The following is a 26,237-nucleotide window of genomic DNA, read 5'->3' as shown; positions in this document are numbered from 1 at the left end:
CACGTTGATATTTCGTAAAGCCACACATGCAGTAGTTTTACGACAGTAGAGTCAAAATATTTACAGAAAAAAAGTTCCATTCTGATGAGAAAAAGATTGCAGTTTTACAAGAATAAACTTGTAATATTATGAGGAAAATAATGTCATTTTAGCAGAGCCTATAGTTGAAATAATAAAGAAAAACACATTGCTTTTTTTTTTTAAGTTGCAATACTTTGAAAAACAGTTGTCATTTTTGTAAAAGTAGGTTGGGGAAAAACTTATAATATTTTGGGAATAAGGTCATAATATTACGAGAGGAAAATTTACAAGAAGAAAGTTGAAATAGTTGGAAAGAAAAAAAAACCCAACAGTATCATAAATGAAAGAAAACAGCTGTAATTTTACAAGAATAAAGTTCAAACATGAAGAGAAAAAACTTGTATTCTAATGAGAAAAAATGTTGCAATTTTGCCAGAATGGACTTTTAAGATTCTGAGGAAAAATAATGTCATTTTAGTAGCATAAAGTTGAAATATTAAAGAAAACCATGTTCTTTTCTAAAAGTCAATATCATGAGAAATGAACAAAACAAAATTAAGTTGTCACTTTTGGGAAATTAGCTCAGGGAAAAGTTATAATATTATGGGAATAAAGTCAAAATATTATAGGAGTAAAGTTATAATATGATAGGAATACAGTTATAATATTATGGGAATAAAGTCATACTATCATGGCAATAAAGTCAGTGGGTAATCAATATATCGCCATGTGCAAGTGTGTCTGTTTCCCTCCAACAGGCAGGAAGAGGGTACACTCCGTGCATTGCTTTCAGCACCTTAGCAAGTTTGTTCCATAGAACAACCACATGAACGGTGTGAGCCCTTTTGTCAGTCGTACAGTCTCTTTGTCTCGGTGGGTGTAGGCGGGGCTGCTAGCATACACACAGAGGGCAGAAGAATGTAACCTAGTAGAAATGAAATGAGTCAAATCTTGTTAAATTGTTAAAATCTCGTGGATGCAATCTCGTGTGTCGTCTCGTCTTGTGAAGTGAGTGCCTTGTGACACCCCTGTTATTTACTGTATAAAAGGCGTGGGGGAATAAACGCCAGACGTACTGATGCAGCATCTCTGTGTGAAAGATAGTCCAAACTGAAGGTTTCCTCACATCATGAATCAACATGGAACTGGTTCTCCTGCAATCTCTCCCCAAACATCTTGGAATTTCAGCCAGGTTGTTTTGTTATTTAACAAGGCAAACCTCCTCCCTGGCAGAGGTAAATATTGACTTAAGTGGAGGATTGGCCAGGAATAAGACTTTCAGTCTCCCAAATCCACCTCATCAAAAATCTACTGATGTCATACCCAAAGGCAGCACATAGGGGGTGTTATTAGGGGGTGGAATAGGTGTGTCTCATTACGTGCATGAATTAGATGCCTCTTTTTATCTGTTTTTATAGTTTTAGAACGCACAGAAAAGAGAAAGATGAGTGTTCATGTCTCGCATAAGGATTGTGGATGACTAAATTCCCTCCAAAAGTGCACTTTTCCTTTAAGAATGTTTATGGGAACTGTACTAAATGTATTTATGAGAAGATGGTGTTTTTTTAAAATACTATATAGAAAAGCAAGCATGATCTACTGTTTGAGATGCGGGGTAGCATCATTCAACATCTTGGGTGTTTTTGGGCCACGCTGTCTGGGACTTGTGAGGCGGTTTGTGTTAAGTCTGTCTTCCCTGCGTCCCATCCATGATCTTGTTTTGTTAATCAGTCGTTTCTGGTTGAAATAATTTCACCTCTTTGTGTTACTCGGAGGTCTGGTTAAAGGCAGCCGAGGTTCCGGAGATGCAAAAACAAGGCGGGCATGCAAATGGTATGCAAAGCGAGTCAGACGGCAGAGGCGGCCGTTGAGGCCCGGGAGGCAACATGTTGACGCTAGAGCGCCGCTCTGCCGCTCCGCCACCGATGTTTCCAAATAGTTGACTAATGTGATTAGCAGGCAGCGCTGACGCATGCTTCTACACACAATGACTCAGGAAAGCGCTGCTACATGCTGACAACACCTTGTTGGCATAGCTGAATGTGTCATGTGTAGGGTTTCCCATGTGGCGGTGGGGCTGGGGTGGGGCTGGATGGCGTCAAGGTCTAATTTGCATATTTGCCCTGGGGATGGGCGGTATGCTCGTTGGCATATAAAACATAACACAACCATTTCAAAACAGGTTCATACCACGGCACACAGAATAAATGGATATAAATAATATAAACATTCTCCCTTCCAGAATGTCCGATGCTAATAGAATCCATTTTTTCCCCATCAGAAATCATGTCAATCCAAATCATCTCTTCCAGGAAGCCAAAAACATATTTTTATGCTTTTACAATAATACTTTTACCTGCTGAAAACAAGTTGATCTTCATTGAAGACGTGATCGTTGGCAAAGACACCATGCGGCAGCGAGATCAACACGGACACCACCTTCCTGTTTTGCCATGAGTTATTCCTTCACTTCAATAATAGTGTTCCTCACCTCGAGTCTCTGCTTTTCTTTTGTTCACGGCTGCAAAACAATCCAAAATGGAAGAAAGTTGCAAGTGGCAGCATTTTGATAAAGAAGGTGAGAAACACTATTATTCAATTCAAAAAATAACTCATAGCAAAACACCAAGGTGGTGTCTGTGTTGATTAACAATCACGTCTTCAATGAAGTTCAAAGTAAGCTTAAATATTAATTCATTGTCTATATGTGTTTAAGTTGCTCTATTTATTTAAAACTATCAATGGAAAACTATAAAAACATGTTTTGTGATGTAACTGTGTTAGCTAGCAAATAACTACAGAGGCAACTGCTGATGATGTCATAGACAGGCAACTGAGCTGGCTTCCACTTCCTGTGTCCATGTATTAGCAAGCAAATAGGACGCTAACAAGCTGATAAAAATACATTAAGAACACAGTTGGACTCATGCAGTGTATTAATAACACGACAAGACGTGTGCCATATTTTACGCTAACCGGGAAATGTACGCAAACTGAGGCAACATTTTGGTGGATGTTTTCCACGTCAACTGAAAAACACGCTTACCAGGGTTCCACCAGGTTACCAGGTTATTTATAAGTTATTACCCACTGAGGGTGAATCTATGGAAGCCTGTTTCCACCACTGAAAAAAAAAAAAGAAGTCATAATTCTGAGATGAAAAGTCTAAATTATGAGATAAAAAGTCAAAATTATGAGATAAAAAATCGAAGTTACAGGAAAGTTTAAATTATGAGATTTAAAAAGTCACATGGCACTCAGCACATGAGCATTCCATATTTATGACTTTCTTATCCCATAATTTTGATTTATTATCCCATAATTCTGATTCATCATTGGGATATTTTTGTCTTTCAGTGACGTAGACGGGCTTGCATATGAATGAGATGTGTTTCCTGCCAAAAACAGCCTATTTTTGCAGAGAAAACGCAAGAATGGGTTGGTTTGACCCACAAATAAAAAAATGTCTGTATGTTTGTATGACTGAAGACGTTGCAGTCGTGCTAGCGACAGAAAACGAGCATGCGTGTGTAAATGTAGCACATGTGAGTAAGTCGGTTGGTGACGTGTACAGTGTAAACGCGTCTGCGTCGGTCTGCGTACACCACATGAATCACACGTGTAAACACTCCTGTTCCTGTTCCCACGTCAGGATCCAGATGCTGTCGGCAAACAAACAAAAAAGTGACATCACAAACGTGTCTGTTCACATAAAGCGTGGCGGCACGCATTCCACACTGATGCTATCGGGAAGTTCGTAGCTGCTCTTCTCTGCTTGTGGAAGGAAGGATGACGGCGGCCAGCCCGTGTCACGCTGCCAGCTGCCAGCTCGGACCGTGTTTTGCACCAAGGGGGGCTTTGGGAAGTCCTTGCCCCCGGAGGTCAGGCTGGAGCACCTCCCGGCTTCCTGCTTTGACAGGCACTGACCTTTTTTTTGTGCTTGTTCCGCTTGCATTCTTTCATCTGATGGTTGTGTCACATATGTTCCATCCATGCAGTCACTTCCTTGCATGGCCATGGCATACTTTACTCGTCATCAAGTAGTCACACACCAGTCACCTTGTCGCTAGGGCTGGGCGATATGGATATGAAAACTCATATCCATATATATTTAGGCTAAATCGATACACGATATGTAGCGCAATGTTTTTTAAGCAAAGCCAGATTAGACTAAATCAAAGTCAACTCTGCGTTTCAAGTTGTTTTATTAAAACGAGGATGTTTACTGAAATTTTAAAGCTTCATGCATGATGCACATAAAAAAATCTAGAAAAAGTCATTACGTGCATTAATTAGCTGCCTCTTTTTAACCTGTTTGTACCTGTTTTCTTTAGAATGCACAGAAAAGAGAAGGACATGTGTTCATGTCTCCCATAAGGATTGTGGATGATGGGCTAAGAAACAAAAGTGCACGTTTGCTTGGATATCACGGGATGTATGTGTATGACGTCATTATTCCCTCACAGTGCACCAACTTAGTCTCGAAGTGTATTTCTAGCATTCTAATAGTGTTTTGTAGTGAATGAAGAAGAGTAACATAGAAGAAGCGTACACACACATTGAGCACAATGAGCTGTGGGACGGGTCTGGACCAGGTGGTCTGTTTTTAGCTGCACGGGGGCACAAATTGAGTTTGTGGGTCAGTGCAGTCCAAAGTAGACGTCATATTAGCGGGCTGCTGCTACTGGCTCCTCCTGCAGTATATCACATGACTGTGATTAGATTGGCCCTGTTTGCTAACAGCGCTGACTGATGGCTGCAGGTATCATGCATCCATCCATCTTCTATACTGCTTTTCCTCACCAAGGTCGTGGGTATGCTGGAGCCTATCCCAGCTGCCTTTGGGCGAGAGCCGGGGCTGCACGTGTCATGTTGGCTACAAACGTTAAAGACTGGCTAACGACGGTCGCTTCCTGTCATATCCATTCTTTTCAGGACAACATTTAACTGACATAAAAGCATCACATTACAACACGACAACATGGCTGACTTCCACATGACTGCCGTTTCTTCCAGTAAAACAACCAATGATGCTAAACATCTTAAATGTATTTCTTTATTTATGCAATTTGGAAATACTTTTTGTAAATCAAAATAATCAAACTTATTACATTAATAATTAATAATGCAATAAAGAATTTGGGAATCTAATTTTAAACATCTTAATATTTTAACAAGTAATTAATCTAAACATATTTTTATTATTATTAGTAGTAGTAGTAGCATTAGTAGTATTTATTGCTATTTTATTATTGTTATTATTATTGGTCCAGAGATGTCTTTAATAAAAAATTAAGAATTTATTTAACAAAAATATATTTTTTTACATATGACATCATTATAAAATTTTTAATGTTATTATTGCATTTACATTTTTTTAATTATTATTAAAATTTCAAATTAATTTGTTAAATTATTACAAATTCAAACATTTGGAATGTAACTTAAAACATCTTAATTTTTTTTTAATATTAATATTAAGTTTTGTATTATTATTGTTTCTTTTGATTTTCTTATTGTTATACATATTTGTGGCTCCAAAGATGTTTTTAACAAAAAATTAAGAATTTATTTTACAAAATATAATTTTATTATTAATTAATTCATAATAAAAGCAATTAAAACTTTTGAATTAAACTTAAAGCATCATAATATTTAATAATAATAATAATAATAATTATTATTATTATTATTAGTAGTAGTAGTAGTAGTATTAGTATTATTATTTTATTGGTATTGGTAATGGTAATGGTTTAATTCATATTGAACGTGCGCACAAATTACACTGGCGCTCATCACACAATTCACAATTCTGCATGTCCAAGAAGGAGTAGGAAGAAGCAAAGCTTTATTATTCATATTTCTGGGTCCAAGATGTCTTTAAGAACAAAATAAGAATTTATTTAGCAAAAAAAAAGCGAGTGCTGTCATGATGTCATTGTGGAATTGACATAATTGGCCGTGATGCATTTGCAAAAAGTCAGTAAAAACATGAACATATACGTTTGGAAGTACAAATGTGCTTTTTGTAGCAAGACAAATGGAGGAGGGGCCACAGCAGGACCCGCTGCTCGTCGAGAAGAGCGATAGGTGCTTTCATGTCACCCTCTTCACGAGTTGTGTCACTTTGTTGCTCAGTTCTTCTCCTTATTGTCTTCTTATTCTTGGAGTGTTATTGTGTGTTATCAATACATTTATTTGTCAACACTGATATCATAAAACAAGTACACACTTTACATCAGCATGATGCGCTTCATGGAGATGAAGAGCAAGTGAAAGCATCAGACATATTCAGTAAAGATGCACACGCGTGTTTCTGTGTTGAACGTGGGCGCCATCATGGAGGCGACGCAGCAGATGGCGCAGGCGGAAGTGGCACAAAGTGTCCTGATGGCAGATTAAGATGTGAGGGAGGAGAATTTGTTATGTTCCCATGATGCATCATCATCATCAGCTGGTGTTTCCGTTTCCCTGAACGCATCACTGCACTGAATGCAGCGTAATGCGGAACGTCCTCCTCACGGCGTTGGCACACGCACACGCCGCGCTCGTCTTGTTTGCGATGCCTCGCCTCCACCCGACCTGAAAACATCCAGAGAAGACGTCTTTGCTTGAGTAAACGCTGCGGCCTCCCAGCCGCTCAGGGCTTGGCTGGCTGTTGTGTAAATTGATGTCACGCACGTACGTGCACATAAGTTTCCTGCTGAACACTCCAAGGTCAAACGAGCTGCATCAGCACCAAGTAGGTCGTCCTTTACATTCCAGTCATTTAGATTCGTGAAGTGAAGGAAAATGTTGGCAAATGCTTCTAATTGAACGTCTTTCTCCGTTGTCTGTACCCCACCTTCACCACCAACTTATTTCATTCACAAACAAAAACACCCAGTAGAGTTCAGACAACAATACTATTTTTTTTTAAATAACTATTCTTTTTTACTCTCACTAAGAGATGGGGTGAGGAGTTCGGTCATCCGGGAGGAGCTCAAGAGTAGAGCCGCTGCTCCTTCACATGGAGAGGAAGCAGTTGAGGTGGCTTGGGCATCTAGTCCGGATGCCTCCCGGACGCCTCCCTGGTGAGGTGTTCCGGCCATGCCCAGCCGGGGGAAGGCCCCCGGCTCAGACCTAGGACACGCTGGAGGGATTATGCCTCACAGCTGGCCTGGGAACGCCTTGGCGTCCTCCCGGTGGAACTGGACAAGGCGGCCGGGGACCGGGAAGTCTGGACTTCCCTACTGAAACTGCTGTCCCCGTGACCCGGACCCGGATAAGCGGAAGAAAATGGATGGATGAATGGATGGATATTCTTTTTTAAAGCTGTATAATATTATTTTTTATTTTATGACACAAGTTTAATTTTAATTCTGTTAATAGGTTGCCCTAAGAAAGTCAGTTGGTCCAAAATACTGCCGCACAAATCTGAACCGGAACCAGAAGAAGAGCTCATATCTCACTCGTATTAGATGCGGTCAGGCACCACTATATCTTAACTTAGAACGCTATCAACCCAGGAGAGCACTTCACTCCCAGAATTTACAATTACTTGCCACTCCTAGAATTTTTAGAAGTAGAATGGGAGGTAGAGTATTTAGTTATCAGGCTCCTCTGTTGTGGAACCATCTCCCCTACTCAATCCGCGGTGCAGACACCCTCTATCTATTCAAAAGTCAACTCAGAACCTACTAAGACTTCTGGCTTGATCTACCATCTATCACTCTATTCTATTTTTTTTCGATTTATTTTTGTATCTCAACCCAACCGGTCGAGACAGACGGCTGCCCCACAGAGCCTGGGTTCTGTCCAAGGTTTCTTCCCCAGAGGGAGTTTTTCCTTGCCTCCATCGCCAAGTGCTTGCTCATGTGGGGTTTCAGGCGGTTCTCTGTTTTCATTTGTGACTTTCATGTGAAAAGTGGCATGAGATAACTGCCGTTGTGATTCGGCGCTATCTAAATAAATTGAATGGAATTTAATGTGAACTAAGGGATAAAAAACACTAAATAATATTAATAAAATGATTTTTTTCAGAGAAATTGCCTTGGTTACTGAGAAATAAAAGGAAAAAAATTTGACAAAAAGGTGTGTACCTTTTATCCAGATTTTCACCAAAATTTGATGTGTCTTTTTCTTTGGTCCAGCCTCTATCCGTCCTCAAATGTTTTTGCGGAAATGAGATAAATGCGTAATAGTTTAGAATAGTTTTGTGTGTAATACTGCTGACATTGAACTAGAATATCACTCAATAGAACTCAGACCTCCGCCAAAGCCAAATCATGCTCATTTGGAGCAGCGGTATCTACTATACCTTGATATTTACACACGGTATCTGTACACATTGTCCACTATTTAGTGAGGAAAAGACCAACATGTCCATTTTTCCAAAAGGAGGCTTCCTGGTATCCTGCTGTCTCACAGACAGACAGATAGATAGACGTCCTTGGGGGAGGTAGTACCATGCAAAGCGACAAACAATGGTCAGTCAGGAGAAGGAATGCGGAATGTGGCCGCCCGTTGATGATGACCAGATTAGTGCCGTCTGCCTCCCCGAGCCTGTCTTCCTCCGCCAACAACAAGCGCCGCCACCGAGTGCAGGTTGTTGTGGCGTGAAGACCAAGCTGAGGGTTTGAGATAGATAGATAGATCTACACCCCCCAGCCAGAATATATATATTTACATATATATATACATGTAGAAAATTTAAAAAAACAATTTTTTTGGTTTATTTTGTGGAAAGTAAAGTAAAATGTGATACATAATTAAAGCTTTGTCTTTTAAATACAAAGATTAGTGTTATTATTGGGTGTTGGTGTCAACATTTCAGCTTTTTGTCATTGCGGTGATCCATAAATACCCACAACACAAAAAGCTGATTTGTATTTCATTTGCTAATATCGTTCAAAAAATGTGCATTAACTGCTGACTTGGAACAGTTCATGTTAGGAGTCTCTGGAAACAGTTGGTGGGAGGGAGTTCCACAACCCGGCTGTTCTTGTGATGTAGGAAGAAAGAGGACACTCGGTGTTGGACTTGGGAACTACGCAGGGGTGACTACTCGCAGAATATCGAGCTATGCGTGCATTTATTGTTTCATCAGGATTCAAGTTATTTCAATGGATGGTTTCATGAAGACGTGTCGGTAAAAAGTGCAAAGGGATGCCACTTTCCTCCTATGTTCAAGTGGAAGAATTCCTGCTCTGAGTGGTTCCTCGATTTTTAGTAATCGGAGGGCTTTCCGATGCAGCCTGTCTGATAGTGTAAGTGCTGTGGTGCCTGCTCCACTCCAAATAGGAGAAGCATACTCCATAAGTGGTGGTATGTATGCCTTCTATATGGTGATTTGTGCTTGGAGAGGGAAAAGCTTTTTAGTACGTCCAAGGATGTATAAAATCTCCTAGCAGTTTTCTTAAGTCCTTTGATACAAGGAGTCCATGAAAGGTGTTGGTATGATGACCCCTCACACTTTATCAGACGTTTCTTAGTCTGGCCACTTCAATCACTTGGAAGTATGACACAGCATGCAACTTTTGTTCTGTCATCTTTGACAAACTCAGCCGTTCAAGCAGAAACGCTAATAAATCACTAATAAATGTTCGGCCAAGGCCGGGTTTTGGATTCCAAGATGCAGAGAATGAAAACACACAGCCTTGTAACAAAAAATGTTTTAATACAAAAACTGCTCCACAGGAGGCAAACAAGTGTGCACGAAAATACTAACAAAACGACACTGGGCATAAAGCCAAAAAGGGTAAGAACAAAAAGCACTGCCGCGGAAAAACTAAGGCAGGAACAAAAGACACACGAGAGTAACTCAAAGAGCTGCTGAAAACAGTAGCAGAACTAACCTTAGCGAGAAGCTAGACAAACTGCGGGATTAGCACGCAGGGAACTATAGCAAAAATACAAAAACTAGACCAGTCAGAAGTCACCAGGAAAGCGAGTATGGCTGTAGATGAGCAAGCAAAGAGCAACTGGCGCCTGACTGCTGCCTTGCAGCAGCTAACGAAGGTGCTGGAGGTTGAGCGCAGGTGTGTGCAATCAGCTCCGCCTCTGCAGGACAGCGTGCACTACAACACATAGCAGACAGGCGGCAGCAGAGTGACAAACACAGAACATGACATAAATAATAATAATAATGCTAATAAATTTCCTCCTGAGCGTTTACTGCTTGCTTACGTCCGCCTTTGTCACATTGACACAAGCCCCCAAATAGCTGTCCAGGGCTATGCCTGCTGGTAACTAGCAGCCCCTTACCCAAATTTTAGCTCACAGATCAAATAAAAAAAATCAGCCGAGAGACAGCTGGCATCTAAAAAACACTGGTTAGTTGGGACACTCGTATGCCAAGGTACCACTGTGTCAATGACAATAAAAAGTGCCTGTAGTACTCAAATACCTTCTCTCTTCTCTCTGGCTTTTGAGACTCGATGTACTTGGTGACAACTCAGCTCACAGCGACAGTAGATACAAATAACTCCTCAAACTACGGTGTGGGCCGTTAATCACATGTCGACAAAAAATAGTGGCGTTAAAGAGAATTCTCCTTAACTTGTCATTAACGCATTAACTTTGACAGCCCTAATAAGTACCTTTCTAAAAAGTGTTCAAAAGATACTGAAGGAAGGTAGAAGCATGCAGTCTTCAACACTTTCAACTCTTCAATCATAAATACTCTTAAATATAATTTATCATTGAATTGTTAAATTGTTATCCTTCCACTGTTGTTATTTCCCTAGTCACAGCTCAACTTTCCAGTAGTGTGTGTGTGTGTGTGTGTGTGTGTGTGTGTGTGTGTGTGTGTGAAAGCATGCTCAGTTGGCCTCCACTGCTCCGGTCAAACGAGACTCTCTTAGCCTGCGGCCGCCAACGCAAACCTGGCGAGTCACGAGAGGTAACACTCTTGCTGGGATAGACCGGCTGGAAATAGAACAGACATAGGTGCTTGCTAATGCTAATGGTAATGCTGCACCAGTGTTTGCCCAGGTTTGTGCGCGCGCGCGTGTGTGTAGTAGTAGCCCCAGGTAACAACCCCCCTCCATCCTCGCCCTCGTTGGAAGTTGGACAGCATGCGTGTTTAGTTTGGATGTTTGCTTATGCACATTTGAAAACACCATGAGTGACTCCTATAAACACACACACACACACACACACACACACACACAGTGCTACTCCAAGAGACACACCTTACATAATTGTAAGGACACAAGCAAGCAGCTCTGAGGTGATCACTGTGGATGTGGCTGTGTGTATATACTGCATTTACTGTCATAATGATAGTTGTACAATATGGCGGCGACCTTGACGTAAGGCTCAGCGCTCAATGCCTCGTCTACGTATATGGTTTTGATAACAGCACTTCCTGTTTCCAGCGTGCTTTGCTGTACTGTTGTTATAAATGGCTGCGGGTAGTGTCCTGTCTGTTGTTATCTACCTATTATGTTGCCGTGTGATGTTTTTTAGCTCTTTCTTTAAAAACACCGTGAGTAAGAATGGTATGGTATGGATAGTTGTACATGTATATACCTGTATATACTGCATATACTGTATAGACATATACTGTATAGAATCCATATACTGTTAAAATGATAGTTGTACAACGGACACCACCTTGGTGTTCTGCTATGAGTTATTTCTTGTTCAATTTAATCATGTTTGTCACATTCTTTATCAAACGTGTGCCACTTGCAGCTGTCTTTGGCTCCATTGCTGTCTATTTTTCAGCCGTGATCAACAAGCAAAGCAGAGACATGTGGCGTAACTGTGTTAGCGAGCAAAGAACTACAGTCAGTAGTTTATGACATCATAGGCGGGCGATGGAGCTGGAGACAATGACATCCGCTTCCAGTTTCCATGCTAACACGATGCTAATGAAGTTGATTTGTAATAAAAATACATAAAGAAGACAGTTGGAATCACCAAGCGCATTAGATGTTGGACGTAAACGTAAAACTAGGCTAACTGGGACGTAGGCTAAGTGAGGTTTTTTTGTTAAGTTGATCTCTTTATGACTTTTGGAGCAATGATGCATATCCAGGAGTGGTGTCACAAGACGAGACGATACAAAACATACAAGAACGAGAAGATTATAACATTACTTTTAAGAAAAGTACAATGAAAAAATATAACACATTGCAATCTTCGAATTTAATTTCTACTACGTTACACTCTTCTGCACTCTGTGTGTATGCTAGCGGCCCCGCCTCCACAAAGGGCTCGCTCCGTTCATGTTGTTCTATGGAACAAACATGCCAAGGTGCTGAAACCAATGCGCGGAGTGAGCCCTGCTAACTCACTTAACAACCTTGCTTTGTTTTCATTCTAATAATAATGTCTTGTCTTCAAAACACTAGTTGTTGAACATAAATACAGCTTTCAAATAGTGATGCTATCACGGGGTCACCAACAGATAGCTTGTAAGCTAGCAGTAGCTCGGCAAAGAATATTTCCTTCAACTCTTTGTATTTTTCATAAACCTGGACATTGAATTTATATACTATCATATGTACGATATTTATATTTATATGTACTGTTTTATACTGTCCTGTTGATCAGGACATATTTCTATTAAACTAATATAAAATTGTGATTTTATTCTGTTAATTGTGTTTTTTTAAAGGTAACACTTTACAATAAGGTGCACAAAATTATTGTGTAGTTATTGTAGTATTGCAGTAGTTATTGAGGAATGAACCTACGTAACCCTGACCACTAGTCATTAGTTACTCATTAGTTCTTCATTAGTTCCTCAGTAACTACTTTAAATGTAAGTGCCTTAGTTCCTCAGCAACCACTTTACTCATTACTTCCTCATTAGTTCTTCATTAGTTCCTCAGTAACTAGTCTAAATATATGTCCCTTAGTCATTAGTTTCTCATTAGTTCTTCATTAGTTCCTCAGTAACCAGTCTAAATGTATGTCCCTTAGTCATTAGTTCTTCATTAGTTCTTCATTAGTTCCTCAGTAAGTACTTTTAATTGATGTGTCTTAGTTCCCCAGTAACTACTTTACTCATTACTTCCTCATTAGTTCTTCTTTAGTTCCTCAGTAACTACTTTAAATGTATGTGCCTTAGTTCCTCAGCAACCACTTTACTCATTACTTCCTCATTAGTTCTTCTTTAGTTCCTCAGTAACTAGACTAAATTTATGTGCCTTAGTAATTACTTCCTCATTAGTTCGTCATTAGTTCCCCAGTAACTACTTTACTCATTACTTCCTCATTAGTTCTTCTTTAGTTCCTCAGTAACTAGTCTAAATTTATGTGCCTTAGTCATTAGTTCCTCATTAGTTCTTCATTAGTTCCTCAGTAACTACTGTACTTTTGTGTACCTTATTGTAAAGTGTGACCTTTTTAACAAAAAAAAAAAAATTGAACAAATAATTTCCCGTGTATTTGTATTACTCTAAAACAGGCATCAAAATAAATTCACGTTTGTGTCAAATAGTACAAAAAAAACAGTCGGGTTGGTTGTCTCTGCCAGCAAACAACAAACTTGTTCATTTTAATGGAAGCTGGCAACCCTAGCGCTAACCCACATTGATCACTCAGACTGTGGGAAGAGAGGCCCAAGTTTCAGAACCAACCAGGCCAACCTCCCCCGCCTCTCCCACATTAACCAACCCCCCACCCCCCCCACCCCCCACCCCCCCAACCCCCACCCTCCACCACCCTCCACCCCTAGGCCACACGGAAGCTCAGATCTGCAGGAAGACCCGCTGGCCTTCTTACCAGCTGGACTGCACTGAGCAGTGGAGTGGAGTAGCAGTAGTAGGACTGGTAGTAGTAGTAGTAGGACTGGTAGTAGTAGTTGTAGTAGTAGTAGTAGTAGTAGTAGTAGTAGTAGGTGGGTTAATAGGCGTACCAATACCAAGCATTCAAGCTTTCATTCCATCAAAAATCATCATGAAGTGAAACTAACATAAAGTAGTAAAGTAATAAAGTAATTAAGTAGTGTGAGTACAAAAGGAGAAAAAAAGCAGGCATATATCTCGGGGGTGACGTGCAGTGGGATGGAGTTGTGTTGTGAGGAAGTTGTGTGCGGTCATGTTGGTCTTTATGAGAAGCCACGCGCACGAGTGTCTTCCTAGAAATCTCCCACAGTCGCTTTCTTATCTTTCTTCACTCTTCTGCTTCCCAAGCAGCAGAGCAGCACGCCTCCTCTCGCCACTATATTAAGGTTACCGCCTGCGGCGTTTATCAGTGCGGCCGGCCGGCAGGAAGTAGACTTCTACTTGCCCAGTAAGACTGGAGATTGTACACTCACCACTCTAAACATGACAAACACAACCTCGTACATGTACAGTACATACCATACCAGAGCTGCATAATAATCCTAATCTGCTCTTCTCAGGTATTAATCTAATAACCGTAAATGCTCCAATTCATTCAGGCGTGTATTTAGCAAAAGCTCAAACAGGAAGTAGCTAGCAAGTGGTTGTTGTTTCCTAAATGTGAAAACTAACACAGTTCATCTTTAACACTAATCATGATTTGGAGTGCATGAGAAAGTGGAAAGCAAATCACAGCTAGCTGCTGGTTGCTAAACAGTCATGATACTTCATAGCAGAGATGCACAATATCTTTTTTCTCAAACCAATACAATAACTTTCTGCTTCTCAAGACCGATATGATACCAATAACCCATAACTTTTTATACCTGCTTTTTAAAATGTAGATGTAAGTGTATTTTGTGTACACCTGGAGGTAAGAGGGACTGGAACAAATTAGGATTAGACCAACTGTACCTTTTGATTTGTCCTAATCAAATATCCTGAATATCATTACTACTACCACATCACTACTATCAGGAGAACCAGAGTATAGAGCGGAGGGAGCCACCTGCTGTGGCCCAGCAAGGTGCACTGTATTCGGGCACACGCTCCGAGCAGCCGGTGTGACGCCACGAAGGTGTCTAGCAGACCTTTGCACTTTTCAAACGCTGCGGCGCTGGCGTTTCAGGCGACTGATAAGGTTTTTTGTGTGCTCCATGGGTTTTTCCCCCTCATCGCAGAGGGAAAAAAACCTTACCAGCCACTTGAAACGCCGTGGGGCTGGCGTTTCAGGTGGAACGTCTTCCTCGGAAAGTGAATGTTTGTTTTCAAGTGAGCTCAGGGGAAGTTACGACAGGCCATTAAGGTCACAGGCAGCAGAAAAAAGAAGCGCTTGATTTGCTCACCCTCACGGTACGGGACGTCATCATTTCCTCATATCGGCCCGTAATTATTATTATCATGCACCCTAATTAATACGGTGCAGTATATACTGAAATATAGACTGTAAGATGGAAAAATATTAAATACAGTGGTACCTTGGTTAACATCCGCGCCGTTAGTGTGTTTTTGTTTAATATCCAAAATTGTAGCTAAAATTTTGCCTTGGCTTGCATTAAGCCACTTGTTTAGTGTCTAAAATATCAAGACCCCAGTGGTTATTTGCTTTTGTAGGCCGCACATCCGGTGAGTATAAGAGTCTCTGCTGTGAACTGAATAGAGGCGTTAATTCCTGCATTTTGTTGTTTTTTTTCCTGAGGATCACATCCAGCAGGACAATTTTCAGTTGGTTCTCTATTATGTCAGTTGTGCGCGGCTGGGGTGGGGGGGTCCTAAGGAGGAATGGAGGCGTGGTCACATTGTTGATGGAGGGCAAGAGGGGTGGGCGTTGTGGGTGCGGGCCTGCAGGATCCTGTGTGTCAGCAAGCCTGCATGTGCGAGACGCGGCCTGGTGGAAGTGCATCGCTGGCAGACATCCAAAAACCTTCATACCCCCCCCCCACCACCACCACCCCCAACCTCTCTCTTCCTGGTCTTCCTCTTGAGCCCCTGCTCAAAGCGCTAGGTGCTAAAGCTATGTAGCGTTGGCCGCGGAACAACACAATCATGGAAATAACAATCATCCGTTCCAGCATGTTTTATCCATCCCTCCATTTTCTATGCCGTTTATCCTAATTAGGGTCACAGAGGTATGCTGGAGCCTATCCCAGCCGACTTTGGGCTATAGGCGGGGTACACCCTGGAATGGTCGCCAGCCAATCGTAGGACACATTTACACACCGGAGTCTTCCCTCTGTGCTTGCGTTGCTTACCCCCGCTTGTCGAGTCTGACGTGTCTTGATGCCAAAAGGCCAAAGAAAAAGCAAAGGCATGCAGTCGATGCGGCCTTTGAACCTTTGAAGAGGCGTATAGTTTTCACAAACCACCTCATTCAGGGACTGCTATGCTATGTTGTCATGTGTGGTGGAAAGATGTTGTGTTGCGTGCCTGCCGCGGTTCATGTTGGGCCCCAAACTGTTGCCGAGCCTGTTTTTTTTCCGCTTTGGAAGATATCAGCACAGGAAATACGTTGGTTGTGGGTGTCAACACCTGCTGCACACACACAAACCACACACACATGCACACGCACGCACACACGCTAACGTGTTGTTTTAAGGAAGCGGTTTAGTGCATGTAAAGTGTCCAAAGATGCCACAAACAAAGTCCAGCTGCTGAGTCTCAACTTCCTGTGAAGCTTAACTGAATGTATGAAATGCAGGACTGGTAGTAGGAGCGGTAGTACGTTATTGTGTTTGGACTGCGTCACGAGGCTCTTATCTCCTGTTCCAGGCGTGGAAGAAGCGCTGGTTCATCCTGCGCAGCGGTCGCATGAGTGGCGACCCAGATGTCCTGGAGTACTACAAGAACGACCACGCCAAGAAGCCCATCAGGGTCATCGACCTGCACTGCTGCGAGCAGGTGGACGCCGGCCTGACCTTCAAGAGGAAGGAGTTCCAGGACAGCTTCGTCTTCGACATCAAGACCTCGGACCGGACCTTCTACCTGGTGGCCGAGACGGAGGAGGACATGAACAAGTGGGTGCGCTCCATCTGTCAGCTGTGCGGATTCAACCAGTCCGACGACAACCACCACGGTAAGGAGGTTCTCCCGCGCCTCACCTTCGACCCCTGCTGCATCTTCATCACACACATTTATCACAAATATGAATTATTCATCTTTTATTCATTAGTAAGTCTACAGCATCTTACAGCAAAGCAAACAACTCATTAAACTCATTAGTTGGCACAACTCAATCTATTAGGTCTCCTGCTACGAATTTCAGTCATAATAATATCAACAAAATTTGGTTGCTTGTTGTCCAAATAACTACAAAAATGATGCTTTTTGATAAATAATAATACAATTATATTATATTATTGAATATATTAATTATCGTATTTATAATATATATTTAAATATATATATGTGCATGGCTCAGATCAAGGGTACCCTTAGCTGTCTTCAACTTCACTTGAGTAGTATTTGAAATTGTTGTTCTAACAATGTGTACTATCCCTATCACTCTGACGTTTATAGAGTGAGGAAGCTTACCAAACCATAAATTAAGCCTGTTCATGTTTTTATTTTGCGCTAGCACGGCTATGTTGTAAAAAAGTGTCTATATTTGGACATTGAAATGTTACATGTAAAGCATGTCTACTTTTCTTGTGAAATTAACAATATAATAAATATCAATATCTAATAATAGTAATAATAATACCGTGGAACCTGTCCATGGCAACGCCCCCTGACTGATGTCAACATAAGCGGTTATCGACATAATACTAGTGATTAAAATGATCATAATAATCCCACTCGTGATCCTGATAAATATCTACAAAAAATATCAAATTGTGTCTGATATTTTTCACCATAATTTGGAAAAGCGACCTTAAGTGCACTTATAAATAAAATGTGTTACTATGATTATTGTACTGTAGTAGTATTAGTAATAAAAGCAAGAAGAAGAAGAAGAAGAAGAAGAAGAAGAAGAAGAAGAAGAAGGAGGCCACGCTGAGGAAAGGAGGAGGAGGTGTGGTGACTTTCAGTCTTTGTGGTGAAAAGGCAGTTGCTCTGCAGCTAGCTAGCGTGTATGCTAACATTGCCATCTGGTCGCTTGTTGACATGGTTTGCACCGCGTGACTGATCATGTGGGGGGCGGAAAAAGAAATATGTACAGGTGTGTAAATAAAAGCAGCAGCTGTTTATAGCGTGAAGGCGTTGACATGACGAGGGGAATCCCTGTGCTTGTTAGCATGAAGTGCTTACTGCATACTGGTCGTGTCTTCCTGCTAAATATTTACTTCCTTCTTCTTGCAAGCTTGTTCTTGAAAATAGAACACTAAAAAGCAGCTGCGGTGCTTTTTTTGAAGCTATCATCGTAAATTAGGAATTTAAAAAAATCTTAGTTTGCTGCCTAAGTGGGCTAAATCATAACAAGATATTGTGGTTAACAGCATGTCATGCTAATGTATGCTAATGCTAAATAATGAGAGTGATGTTTTGTATGGGAATATTTGTAATGACCATATTTTCCATAGTATAGTATAAGTGGCATTTAGCGGTATTTGTGATGGAGGGGACGATGTTTACACCAGTGGTTCTCAATTATTTTCTGTCATGCCTGCTCTACGGGACAGAAACATTTTCACTCCCCCGATTTGAAATTCTATTGAGAAACTGATCATGTCTATTTATTTATCTGTACTGTACAGACTGAACTCGAAACTAAAACCAGGAAAATGCAACAAAATGGAGAACTGTGAAGCACACATCGTATTCAGTAGTTAAATGTTAAATAATAATATAACAATAACATAAATAAAAGTTTTATGACTCTGTGGTGGCCTCAGCCATCTTCTATGCTGTGGGCTGTTGGAGAGGGGGCAGCACGGACAGGGACAGGAGCAGGATCAATAGACTGATCAGGAGAGCGAGCTCTGTCCTGGACGGTCCTCTGGACTCCGTGGAGGAAGTGGGGGAGAGAAGGATGTTGGCTAAGCTGACATCCATCATGGACAACACCTCTCACCCCCTACATGACACTGTGGGTTCCCTTAGCAGCTCCTTCAGCAGCAGACTGTTACACCCACGGTGTAAGAAGGAGAGGTTCCGCAGGTCCTTCATACCGACCGCTGTCAGGCTCTACAACACCTGCACCACTTGAACCATGTTGTAGTCACTATGCATTCTTTACACTGTACTCGCGTACTTGCGTATCTTGCTTGCTGCTGTAACAAGTGAATTTCCCCGCTGTGGGATAAATAAAGTACAAATACAATACAATACAAAATACAATACTAAATTTCATGTTGAGTACCATAAATTCACAATTGTTGGCAGGTCTGCACTAACATTGAAGGTATTCCCTGCCTGTCACGCCTCCCCTGACAATTCTCCGTGCCCCTCCAGGGGGGGTCCGCCCCACTATTTGAAAAGTACTGGTTTACACCAACAAGGACACAAACTATATGTTATGGCATGGTATGGCACTGTATGTTATGGCATGGTATGGTATATCCTGGTACTGTATGTATGTTATGGTACTGTATGGCATGGTATGGTATATCCTGGTACTGTATGTATGTTATGGTACTGTATGGCATGGTATGGTATGGTACTGTATGCTACTGTATGGTATGCTACTGTATGGTATGGTACTGTATGGTATGGTACTGTATGCTACTGTATGGTATGTTACTGTATGGTACTGTATGGCATGGTATGGTATGGTACTGTATGCTACTGTATGGTATGTTACTGTATGGTATGGTACTGTATGGTACTGTATGGCATGGTATGGTATGGTACTGTATGCTACTGTATGGTATGTTACTGTATGGTATGGTACTGTATGGCATGGTATTGTATGGTACTGTATGGTACTGTATGGTATGGTACTGTATGCTACTGTATGGTATGTTACTGTATGGTATGGCACTGTATGATATGTTACTGTATGGTATGGTACTGTATGGTACTGTATGGCATGGTATGGTATGGTACTGTATGCTACTGTCTGGTATGTTACTGTATGGTATGGTACTGTATGGCATACTATGGTATGGTACTGTATGGTATGTTACTGTATGGTATGGTACTGTATGGCATACTATGGTATGGTACTGTATGGTATGTTACTGTATGGTATGGTACTGTATGGCATGGTATGGTATGGTACTGTATGCTACTGTCTGGTATGTTACTGTATGGTATGGTACTGTATGGCATACTATGGTATGGTACTGTATGGTACTGTATGGTATGTTACTGTATGGTATGGTACTGTATGGTACTGTATTGCATGGTATGGTATGGTACTGTATGCTACTGTATGGTATGTTACTGTATGGTATGGTACTGTATGGTATGGTACTGTATGGTACTGTATGGCATGGTATGGTATGGTACTGTATGCTACTGTATGGTGTGGTACTGTATGGCACTGTATGGCATGGTATGGTATGGTACTGTATGCTACTGTATGGTATGGTACTGTATGGTATGGTACTGTATGGTATGGTACTGTATGGTACTGTATGGCATGGTATGGTATGATACTGTATGCTACTGTATGGTATGTTACTGTATGGTATGGTACCGTATGGTATGGTACTGTATGGTACTGTATGGCATGGTATGGTATGGTACTGTATGCTACTGTATGGTATGGTAGTGTACTGTATGGTATGGTACTGTATGGTATGGTACTGTATGGTATGGTAGTGTATGGTATGGTACTGTATGGTATGGTACTGTATGGTATGGTAGTGTACTGTATGGTATGGTACTGTATGGTATGGTAGTGTATGGTATGGTACTGTACGGTATGGTAGTGTATGGTATGTTACTGTATGGTATGGTGTCATAAAATCTCGCGAGATTAAAACATGACAAGATTTCTCATTCAGAAAAAAATGACTCGTGTGGACTAGGCCTGGGACGATAATGAACTCATTAGGGGTGCAACAAATCCTTGAATTATTCGAGTACCTCAATTACAAAAAAAATAATCGAGGATTCCCTTTACGTCACCAACACAGAGGACGAAGAAGGAAGCGGATGGCGCGGGAAGATTGAAGAGGCAAGAGAATGTGACAAGGCAAAAAAGGAGAAGAGAAAACAAAATGTAAAAAAACAGACAGAAAATGTGTCTAAACAGCAACGTGACGTGTATCCGTTGTAACGCAGCACTTACGTACCACGTATGTTGCATCATCTCCTCCTAAATGGAGCGTAAGATCCAAGGTTAAATACAAGGTTAAATTAACGTAGCGCAAGTCAGTGAGATTAAGGTTAATGTACCTTAGTATCATAACGTTAGCTGTGTGGAGGGCTAGCTTTCTCTTAATTATGACTACTGTCTAAGTTTATTGGCAGTTTGTTACCATGGCAACGTGACTTCAGAAGAAATGTTTTGTTTCCTCGTGTGTATTTATAATTGCACTTTAACCAAGCAAAAATATGTTTTTTCCGATTACTCGATTAATTGAAAAACTTTTCTGTAGAATACTCGATTACTAAAATATTCGAGAGTTGCAGCTGTAAAATTCATTAATTAATCACACAGTAAATGAAAATTAACCGGATCATTTTGCCGGCCTCGATATATTGCCATGTGCATACGTGTCAGGCAGGGAGGGAGAGAGTTCACCCTGTGCATTGGCACGTTTGTCCCATAGAACAACGGCATGAACGGAGTGAGCCCTTTTGTCAGTCATACAGTCTCTTTGTCTCGGTGGGTGGAGGCGGGGTCGCTAGCATACACACAGAGTGCAGAAGAGTGTGACGTAGTACAAATTAAATTAGTAGATTGCAATTTAATGTCATATTTTTTAATATATTGAGGAAATGAGCGAAAATATCACAAACCAACTATTCAAACAATACGTGGAAAAAGAGATGAATGCATCCTGATTGCAGACATCTTCGCTGCACAACCAGGAAGTTAGCACTTCATGCACTCAAAGCGCCAGGAATGATTTGCTTTTTTTGTTTACCTGTCAAACAGGTAGTATTGTAGTATTGTTGCTGTAAATGCTATACAGGTAAAAAATGGTAATGAGTGTGATGTTGGCGCATGAGTGCTAATGTGAGCTGGTGTTAAAAATATGACACAGTTATGACACCATTCATCTATAAATACAAAAAATATGCAAAACAACGACTTTTTTTGCAGCTGCAGTTGTCGTCAAACAGACATGGGGGGAATTCCTCTGTCGGGGAAAAAACGAAGGGTGGCACAACAACAAAAATAAGTTAGTTCCTGTCCTTCTATAAATGCAGCAGACGTGTCACGCTACATGATTTTCCCAGCGACGCATTTGTGGGATTTCTTGACTCTGCGGCAGCACATGACAACGAGTCATTGTTACGTAATGCACTTTTCTTCCTCAAAGTCTCACTTTGGCACACACACGCTGATATTTATGGTTTATTAGAATACGTGTCAAAGCTGACACATGCTGATATTTATTATTCATTATAGGGTTGGGCGATCATTTTTATATACCAGTATGCTGGTATAAATTCTTCCAGAGTTGACGACCTAGAGCTGATGAACTAAACTTGTTGAAATGGCCACAACCACCGGCGAAAGTTGGCGGAACCTCCTCTTACGGAGCGTGAATGGAAGCTAGCGGGGTTAGCTTAGTTTAGCATGCTAGTGCGGCTGTGTGTGTGTAACTCGGGCTGGTTGAGTACGTTTTCAGCGCGTTGGAGCGATTTACAATACCCCATGATGATGTGCAGGTTCTGAGTGAAAAAAGACGAGAAGCATGTTTATTCTTGCACCTAGCTCGTCTTACAGACATTCACAACACACAGAGAACACACTTCTGGCCTTCAAAATAAGAGCGCCGTTTGCCCCATGTGGTCTAACTGTGTCAACAAAATAAGAGTGTCACAAAAAAAATCTTACATATTCAGTTGGAATTGTATGGTGACTACATCTTTTCTAGCAATGTGTGCAGAGGCTGACATCCAATTAGAAAAGTTAGCCAGGCTACATCCGTTTCTCAATTATTGGGCAAAATGGGCCAGTGATGCATTACTTCAATAAATATAAGGATTTTTGCATTTAATTGACAGGCATTTTATTCACTAACCCATAAAGAAGCACACTGTGCAGGTAAAAAAAATAAGTGTAAAATGTAAAAAGCGGAATTCAAAAAAATTTAAATAGAAAAAAGGGAATTTGGAAAAAATAAGATGTATTTCATAGGGCCCTGTGCATGGTCCAGCGCAGGGGTCACCAACGTTTTTCCTTGTGAGAGCTACTTTTACAAAATGAAAATGGCTACTCATTTTTGTAACACTTATTTTCAGAGCTTATTTTAAACCCAAACAGATCAAATATGCTTGTTTTACCAGAACATTAGCAAAATGCTGGTTTCCACAACTCACATGTTGTATTTCAGAATGCATTTTTTTCTACTTTTCTTTCATTATTAACTGAAAACCTGAATGAAAAGCAGGCTTGCGGGCACCTCATGTGGTCGTGGGGGGCTACCTGGTGCCCGCGGGCACCACGTTGGTGACCCCTGGTCCAGCGGTGGCAGAGAAAGGCAGAGCAGAGACGGCAAAAGAGAGAAAATGAGCATGGCTGAAGGTGGAGGAGAGGTGGAGACTATAGACGAGGAAATTGTTGCTAATGTGGAAGTGGTTTGGATTCAGTAGAGCAGAAGTCGAGCGAGAGACCATAATACGCAAAGTTTGCAAAGCAACGGTAATGGCAAATGGTGGGAACACGACAAATTTGTTCTACCGCAAACCAAACACAGAGTTGAGTACGAAGAACGTGTCATGAAGCGTGAGACAGAGTCAGCGAGCACGTCTACACTTACCCCGTCAAAAATACAAAACGCTTAGTTTGGTAGACACTAAATGCACTTGCTGTATTGCAGTTTGTTACCAATAAGTCAATAAATGTGCTTTACAATTTGAAACAAGTGTATTTAATCATAGGGTTTGTAGCTTTTTATACAAGCCTCTGCTGTATTTAATTATATTGTCATATCGTGATACATCCCAAAAATACATGCTAAGGTCCATATCGCCCAACCCTAATTTCTTAGAATATGTGTTGATGCTGGTGGATTTCTACCACTCACTGCAAACCTCAAAAAACTCCTCAAAAGGAAGTATCAAGTATCTATAAGATAACCTAAATAAATGTCAACTTTCAGATATTTCAAAACATTCCCAGATTTTCTAAATTCCCAAATTCCACATCATTTTTCCCACTGAAAATGAATGGTTTCATTTTTCAAAGTTTTGTATTTCTCACATTTCTCAAGCGATTTGGACTGTGTCATAGACAAAATGCTCAAATCATTTGGGACTATTTGTTTTTTCAATGAATTTTAGTCTGTGCTTCGCGGTGTGGGAGTTTTCTTGGAAGAATCGCTCGGGTGAGACGCAATAACGAGCTGTAATTCACCGTGTATGCTGCAGAGGGCAGTAACGGTTACAAGCTTGGTTGGACCTGTCTGTGAGTGAAGAAGAAGGGATTGAGGAAGTTTGTGCTTCAATATGGCTTATTATAGTAAAAACTTTTGCATAGTTAAGCAAATGTTACATACTTTTTTGTCTAAATGAAGCATTTTCAAGCATAAAAATGGCTAAATGAAGTCAAATACAAATGTAAGTCATTCAGAAGACGCATTCAAAGACGCTTTGATGATAGGTAGGATTCTACACTGGTCACTAGATGTCAGTAATGTTACAGTAATGTTGGCTGAGACACCAGACTTTATTTAATTTATCGGTATGATGTCATAATTTGCTCATACCGGACGGATAATTACTACTTTTTTCCACGTGGTGGACATGCCTTGTCCCCCCCAGCCTCCCAAGTGTGCTTTGTTGCCATTGATTAGTTGAAATAAAGACACAGTGGCAGCGGCAGGTCAGATATCTGCTGCCACGGTAACATCCCAGGAGAAATTGACATTTCCCGCTATTTGCCCCCCCCAGCTGAAGTATGACTGCAGATGCTGGAGGCCCAGCTTCCTCAAACACGACTGCATTACTCAGTAAAGTACGCCTTGTCCTCGTCATGTGCGCTTCCGTGATCAGATAGTCATGTCGGGGGGGGTGTTTCCATGCCCCGGGGAAAGCCAACCTCCCCCCTGCCGCCAACACCTCTCATCCACCACAGAGTGCTATCTAATGAATGGAGCGTCGTTTCGTCAATCACAACCTTTGTTCTGCTTTCTCCCTCAATGGGTTGCACTCATCAGCAGTTCAATTCTACACTCGTCACTCATGCCCCCATTTTGTTGCCACCATTAATAGTCATGCATTATTCACTCAAAAATGTTGAGGGAAAAAAAGTTGTAGCTGCACATTTCCTTGGACCGTGCCTCTCCTCTGTGCAAAGTTTCAGGAGAATCGCTCAAGCGGGTTTTGTGTAATCCCTCCAACTGCCAAATGTCGGTAAAAATGCAAGCTAATTTGGAATGAAGGCATTTGTTTAGTATAGGAAGAGAATGTCAGGTTGCTCAAGTTGACCACATTTGACACAACTTCTCTGAAAAATGTTGCTTTGATGTTACGTAAGAAAGTTGGACATTTCTCCTAAAGAGGAAGCCACTGTGCTTGTTAAGATTAAGATGAAGATGAAGATGAAGATATTCCCAGCCTGGTTACAGTGTGACTCCTACTGGATCACAGATCAACCTTTACGCCTTCCATGACATGTTGTGGGGACGTGTTGTGCATTTGTGAGGTCAGATGTCAGAGAGGTTGGACTTGAGAAATGCCCGAGCTCGTTCTTCCACACCAAACTCATCCAAACTGGAGTAATCGTCTTCATCACTGAGTCACACTTCAACCGCCGCGCTCGGCCGTTTTTCCTGGCTAATCAGCCCTCAGACGACGTGTTTATCGCTCACGCCGTCTGCAGCCTGCAGCCTGCATGTGGGCGCAGCGTGTAACACGCTGGCAGATAAAAATACTCTCTCAGGTTTTGCTGGTCATGTGACCACATGCACTCACCGTGCAGCTCCTCAATATACTTTTTTAAAATGTACTCGCGTTTTCTTTTCTGTTCTATCTTTGCTCCACTTTTATTTTGTGTTTGACATATATGAAAAAATAATACAAATAATAGTTGATATATCCATCAGGACTTTTCAAATGAATACCCTTGCTAGGTCACTCATTAAGATTTCAAAAGACTGTATAACCCCTGAAATGTCCATCCATCCATTTTCTACATCGCTTCATCCTCATTAGGGTCGCGGGGGGATGCTGGAGCCTATCCCAGCTGACTTTGGGCGACAGGCGGGGTACACCCTGGACTGGTCGCCAGCCAATCGCAGGGCACATATAGACAAACAACCATTCACACTCACATTCATAATTTTTAGAGTCGCCAATTAACCTCACCTGCATGTTTTTGGAATGTGGGAG

The 26,237-nt window shown here is 41.3% G+C and overlaps 1 protein-coding gene across 2 annotated transcripts in view; it reads left to right on the top strand.

Moving 5' to 3' along the window:
* gab2 (GRB2-associated binding protein 2) overlaps nucleotides 1-26,237 on the top strand; it is a 48,647-nt gene that overhangs the window by 2,030 nt on the left and 20,380 nt on the right. For both annotated transcript variants that reach the window (XM_054795159.1, XM_054795158.1), the window contains exon 2: nucleotides 16,611-16,914. In XM_054795159.1, the coding sequence (XP_054651134.1) occupies nucleotides 16,611-16,914 (304 nt within the window). The remainder of the gene's footprint in view (nucleotides 1-16,610; nucleotides 16,915-26,237) is intronic.

This window comes from Dunckerocampus dactyliophorus, chromosome 12 (assembly GCF_027744805.1).
Source record: "Dunckerocampus dactyliophorus isolate RoL2022-P2 chromosome 12, RoL_Ddac_1.1, whole genome shotgun sequence".
Classification (NCBI taxonomy): Eukaryota; Metazoa; Chordata; class Actinopteri; order Syngnathiformes; family Syngnathidae; genus Dunckerocampus; species Dunckerocampus dactyliophorus.
The sequence above is the reverse complement of the archived record's forward strand: the minus strand, read 5'-3'. Positions and strand labels throughout refer to the sequence as shown.